Below are 5802 nucleotides of genomic sequence, written 5' to 3' on the forward strand. Positions count from 1 at the left end.
GAAAAAAAAGGCTGCAGCTCATTTCTTAAATCATTTAACATAAATATTAGACATTTTTATTTTATTTTTACTGGATTAGACTTTTTAAAAAGCTTTTTTTTTATCCTCAATCATTAAATGCATCAATACTAAGGATTCCAACTAGTTTAAACGTGAACTAAAAGCATCTTGAGGTTTTTTTTTTGTTTGTTTTGTTTTGGTAAAATCAGACAAATATTGGAGACATACAGTTGGATTCCTAAATGTGGATCCTCTTTCAGTTCCTTTTTTCCCGTTTTATTTAAAACGTCTACCTCGATGAAAGACCTGGGAGCACTTATTTGTGCAGTAGTCCTTAAAAGGAAAATCGAAATTTGTCAAAGTAACAAACAAGAAAAACTAAAATGAACAGAAATCGGTTCTGGCCGGGAGAAGAGTGATCGGTGCAGCTGTAGATTTAATCCAAATGTCTAAAAGGGGGCGAAAACATTGTATTGGTTGTTTATCAGACTGATAATCCGCCTCCTCTGACTCAATGAAAAAGCAGAGGATGTAGGAATGTTCTTCCTCCCACTGAAGAAGCAAACCAGCACTAACAAGATGTCACAACAAAAAGCAAAAAAAGTCTACTGCCATCTCATCATGCCTCAGATGTGGCTTCATATATTATGATTTTTTTTTTTTTTTTGTCTTTTCTTTAAGTAAAACAGTCAAATATCGGCTTCCCCTCCTTAACTGATCAGATGTCTCCTACATATTAAAACAGTTTCAGTACCAACATTTATTTATTTTTTTATCTCATTCAGATATTTTTTTTTTCCATGCACACTTCTACTGGTTGTCAGAGAGACGGCACTCAATCAAGATCAAGCATCAAGATGTGGGCTTTGACTAGACCCAGAACTGACCATTTCTCAATTTGCTGCATTTAAATCTAAAACTAAAATGTTAATTTTGTATGATGGTAAAAACTGGATTTTTTACAATAAAAGCCCCAAATAAAAAAAAATGTACTCGTATCTTTAAAATTAAACTGTTAATTATTAGCTCTAATATATCATATTGATTGGAAACGTTCTAATTTATAAGACCTGGATATCTGACTGTGTCTGCACGGGCTTTTTGGTATGTATTTATGCAGAAATGTTTTTTTTCTAATTAGAGAAAATCAGTTCCTATTGCTTTAAATATCAAACAGTCATCATTACATTGCTTTAAATCCTACATAAAAACCCAGCCAAGAGGCAAAAAATACTTTTTTTGCCTTCATGCTGATGAAAATGTTCATTGTTTCAGAAAACCTACTCAAACTAAAATATACTGCTCAAAAAAATAAAGGGAACATTTCACTTTAATTTTGTGTGTGGCTCCAAATCCAGGCCTCCATTGGTTAATAAATTTGATTTCCATTGATGATTTTTGTGTGATTTTGTTGTCAGCACATTCAACTTTGTACAGAACAAAGTATTCAATGAGAATATTTCATTCATTCAGATCTAGGATGTGTTATTTGAGTGTTCCCTTTATTTTTTTGAGCAGTGTATATAGAAATGGATAAAAAATAATGCATCTGTTGTCATCCTTCTTATTTGTGCACTTAACTAACATGCAGAGAAAATACATCTATTTGTCTTATTTCTAAACTTACTTCAAATTTTCTGAGCAGAAAGTCTGAAGCGAAGAAATGAGCCAGTGGAAATGTTTTTGAGTGTTTTTGTCTGCGGTTTCAAATCCTCTCCACGTTTTGCTTTCTTCCTCCTGAACGACTTGAAGCATCCCCGTCTTCCAGCGTCGAACCGACCGGTAGAAAGACTTCTGTGTGTGTTTATCTATGCACCCTGTGTGACTCTCACCCATAAGACGGGCGATTTCAAGAAGGCACAAACTCACGTCCATCATCTTCCTCCTCTGTCCGATGACGTCGTCAATAATGCAATAACGTACGTGCGAGCTGCCGCTTTTTCTACTCTCCTTCACCTTCTTCATCAGCAATACTGGGATCCGCAGGGGGCCGGATGCTGGAACCAGCTCCCAAAACTGGGGTGAGGTCAGTAGAGGTGCACTGGTGGAGCTGAGATGATGTTTGTCTATGTGTGATTTTAAACAAAGCTGACATATTTTATATTTCTTCTAAAACTAAAAGTTTATCTTAATAAAAGGCACTGGAAAAATAGCTTATAGTTACTTAAGAGTTGTAAGAGGAGATCAGGAAGATTGCATTTCATTGTACAACTTGGACGCAGGTTTTCAGTCCCGCTTCAGAAATCATTCATACGCTGCTGCTGCGCAAAATGTCCTGAACCAAAAGGATAAAACCTGCAGACAGAGACAGAAAACACGCGTTGTAAAATATACATCGAACAGATTTTAGCTTTGAATTCATTCTTCAAACGTATAAAAAAAAATCATATTTGCAAATTTATCGACCTCTCTGTATGTACAGTATTTATTTCCTTTGAACTTGTTTTTTAATGCGAAATGATGAAAATGGAAGATATGCAAATGTAAAATTTGTCAAGTGTCACATTTCTTTCTGTAAATGTTTGTTTTCATTAAAAATAAGTGAGCAGCATTCAGAGATTGTGTTTGTTTAACGAGCGCTCAGAGTCAAAAGAAATTAAAAAAAACTGAACTATTAGTAGATTGCTGGGTAGTTGGAGGTGTGGTTGAAATGTGTCCTTTCTCTGATCTGTTTTTTTTTTTTAAACGAAATTGGAGTCAAGTTTGAATTTTACGTCGATTATCTCTAATCCACATGTTGTCAAATACAACACTGAATCTCCGTCCCGTTACTCCGGCCTGATGTCGATGTGTTTTTATTTCCCTTGTGGGAAATATCAAGGGGCGCAAATAAGTATTCCTGCAGCTGCATCCAGTGTGGCAAAAAGATAAACAAACCTTTATATTTGAATATGCCTGGGAGAAAGGCTACTCCCTGTCATTTTGTTAATCGACAAAGTAGCACTTTCTCAGTCTGATGTGCTGACACCATGTTTCACTCTCGACCTTGGGAGGACAACAGCGAAGTTGCTCTCTCTTCTCCTCTCGCTTCTCGTAATGCAGAATATGCAGCCTGACCTTGTCAAAAGAAAATAAACACGGGTCATAGACTTTGCATTGTTACCTGCTCATGTTTTCCTAGCTTTTAAACTAAACGAAACAAATCTAAACTGAAACATAATAAAATAAAATACAACTTAAGGTGTAAGTTTTTTTTTCACTCCGTGCAGAAAGTCGCTAAGAGCAGAGAAACCTGAGCAAACCGGTCCAGTTGAGGACAGACCCAGAAAACTGGACTGAACTGGACTTTTTTTTTTTAACCGGCTTGATAATTTACTGCATTATCAAGCAGTAAAATATCATGCTTTGTGACATAAGTCCAGTTAAACTATGACCATGCCACGTTAGTGTCAAACCTGACAAACACGTCATTCATTCAGGCTTCAGACTAGCAATGACTGATTAGAGATTAAGACGAAAAACGAGTCGGATCAAAGCAGAAATGTAATGACTGTATTATGGTTGTTTCATATTGTTTGTATTAGAAAGGCCCACATTCCAATAGTGATCACCTGAATGGAAATTGTGTTCAAGCCGAGGTGTAATCCTCAGACATGTGGAGGAAGGTGAGCTTGTCAGATTTCTGGCCAACATGTGAAACATTGAGTGTTGAGTAAAAACGCTGCATCCTGAACGTACCGTCCCATTGGTGAAGCATGGTGGTGGCAGCATCATGCTGGACTGTTTTTTTTTTTTTTTTTTTTTTCCCACAGGAACTTAGGAGCCAATAGCTTTAGATGAAACACATCCAGATGTTGGGATGGAAAATATCCCAGACCTAAACCTGACTTTGCTCTCCATCCAGTCAGATTGAGTTTGAGCGAATTTGCAACAAAGAACGGGCAAAAGTTTCAAGTCTCCAGACGTGCAAAGATGGCAGATGATCGCTTGCTGCTGTGACTCAGGAGAAATGTGGTCCGATACAAACGCAAGCAACAGTTTCCAGATTTTTAGATGAAAAGAAATTTAAAAAAAAGTTGGTAATCTTGTTTTCATTATTATGCACTATTAAGAGTTTCATTTTATGACAGAACATTTCTAGAAGCCCAAACTAGTTAATTAGAACCTTTTATTATGAAGTAATGTAAAGCAGTTTGCAATACTTCATGAAGCATGAGGCGCATTTATTTTTTTTGCACATATATTAGAGCATAAGCTGATGGACGCAGTCATGTGACATCACTGCACTAAACAGCATCTCAAGTCAACCTAACATCAGCTGGTTGCTTCAAATTGGTCACAAAGTATCACCTCTTTTCTCTCCTCCTCTGATACAATTCAGCTTACATAAATAACTTGTTTGAAATGTTATTTTATTATTATTATTATTATTATTATTATTATTTCAAATGTTCCTCAGGTAAAAAAAGAAGATACGTTTGGTTACAAAGTCACTACCGTCCCCTTTTGTTGTCCTGGAGGATCCTGAGATAAAACTTTTAACCTTTTAAGACACAGTTTCAGTTGAGCTGTAGTTCAAGGGTGAAATCGTACTTTTTGAAGAGAGGCGGATGTGAGGGGCTGGATGAGAGGAGGAGTTTTTCCTCTCACTTGTGGAATAAAGGCGACATGGAGCGGCAGAAGCAGCAGCAAGCAGAGCACAGATGTAAGATTTATGTGCTTGATGTTGCAGACAGAGGACATTATAGGAACGTTATGTGCAAGTAGCTAAAGTACGAGTGTTTACAGCCTCCAGACAGAGTGCCTCCCTGACCCCCTGTATCATAACCAGTAGAGGAATCTGGATCTCGGATTAGTTCTTTAGGCTTAAATAAGGAAAATGCAGGATTACGAGGAGTCTGTGTTGTTTCTGGGGAGCTGGGGTCCGTTCCAGAGGAGAATCTTCTTCGTTCTTTGCCTCACCTGCGTTCCATGCGGATACAACATCCTGTCTGTCATCTTCCTGCTGGCCAGCCCCCCACACCACTGTGACATCCCTCCCCACAGTAACCTGAGCCAGGAGTGGATCCAGGCCAGCATCCCGGCGGAGGTATTCTGAATTCGAGCCAGCAAATGCCTTCATTTTGGCAAAGCATTTCAGCCATTATAGTTTACTTTTATCTTTATTGTTTATGATTTTGTAATGTAAGTGAATTGCTCACATCTGTTCAGGTGTGAATAACAAACTAAGCTGCTGTTCTCCATTTGCTTTAGCTGTTCACCCTTGCATAACCTTTACCATCAATGTCCATTGAGATATATTGTTGCACGAGGCAAAAGCTGTAGCAGTTAAAGATTATGCTCAATGCAACAAATAGCAGAAATACACAGTAACTACTAGGCACACAAAGTGTCACATTTTTATTCGGGAGAGGCCAAAAGTAGAGCCTTAGAGGATTAAATGTGAAATTGGAGGAATCAGACGATTGACTTGTAACAACTACATAAATTCATTAACTCCTCTAATTTTACATAATTACCAGATTTTAAAAAAAATGAATTAACATAAACTCAAGATTTTGATCTAATAAGGCATTCTTAAAACTGCAAAATCAACATATGAGCGAAACAATCAAATTCCAAACTTCAACTTATTTATGTTAGGACAAATAAACAGCATTCCAGATTATAAAGTTATCATAAGGTCTATGTGCAAATAGCCATTTATTTTCAATGCTGCCTCATCCTGGCCTGACCGCAGTGGCCTGATTTGTATCTCATGAAATCACTGGGCGACAGACGAGGTACGACCTGGACGAGTCCATCACACGGCAACACAGAGACACACAGGAAAAATAACCATGCACACACACACACACACAC

General features: G+C 37.5%; 1 protein-coding gene across 1 annotated transcript in view; it reads left to right on the forward strand.

Annotated features, from left to right (window-relative positions):
- Window positions 1-4485: 4485 nt before the first annotated feature.
- The window catches only part of LOC106960109 (solute carrier family 22 member 4-like), a 13001-nt gene continuing 11684 nt past the window's right edge, over window positions 4486-5802 (forward strand). Inside the window, exon 1 of the mRNA XM_015053036.1 lies at window positions 4486-5029. Within this exon, the coding sequence (XP_014908522.1) occupies window positions 4820-5029 (210 nt within the window). The 5' untranslated portion in view covers window positions 4486-4819. The remainder of the gene's footprint in view (window positions 5030-5802) is intronic.

Source organism: Poecilia latipinna, unplaced genomic scaffold, assembly GCF_001443285.1.
Source record: "Poecilia latipinna isolate Pla-1442-1.1 unplaced genomic scaffold, P_latipinna-1.0 Scaffold1156, whole genome shotgun sequence".
NCBI classification, from domain to species: Eukaryota; Metazoa; Chordata; class Actinopteri; order Cyprinodontiformes; family Poeciliidae; genus Poecilia; species Poecilia latipinna.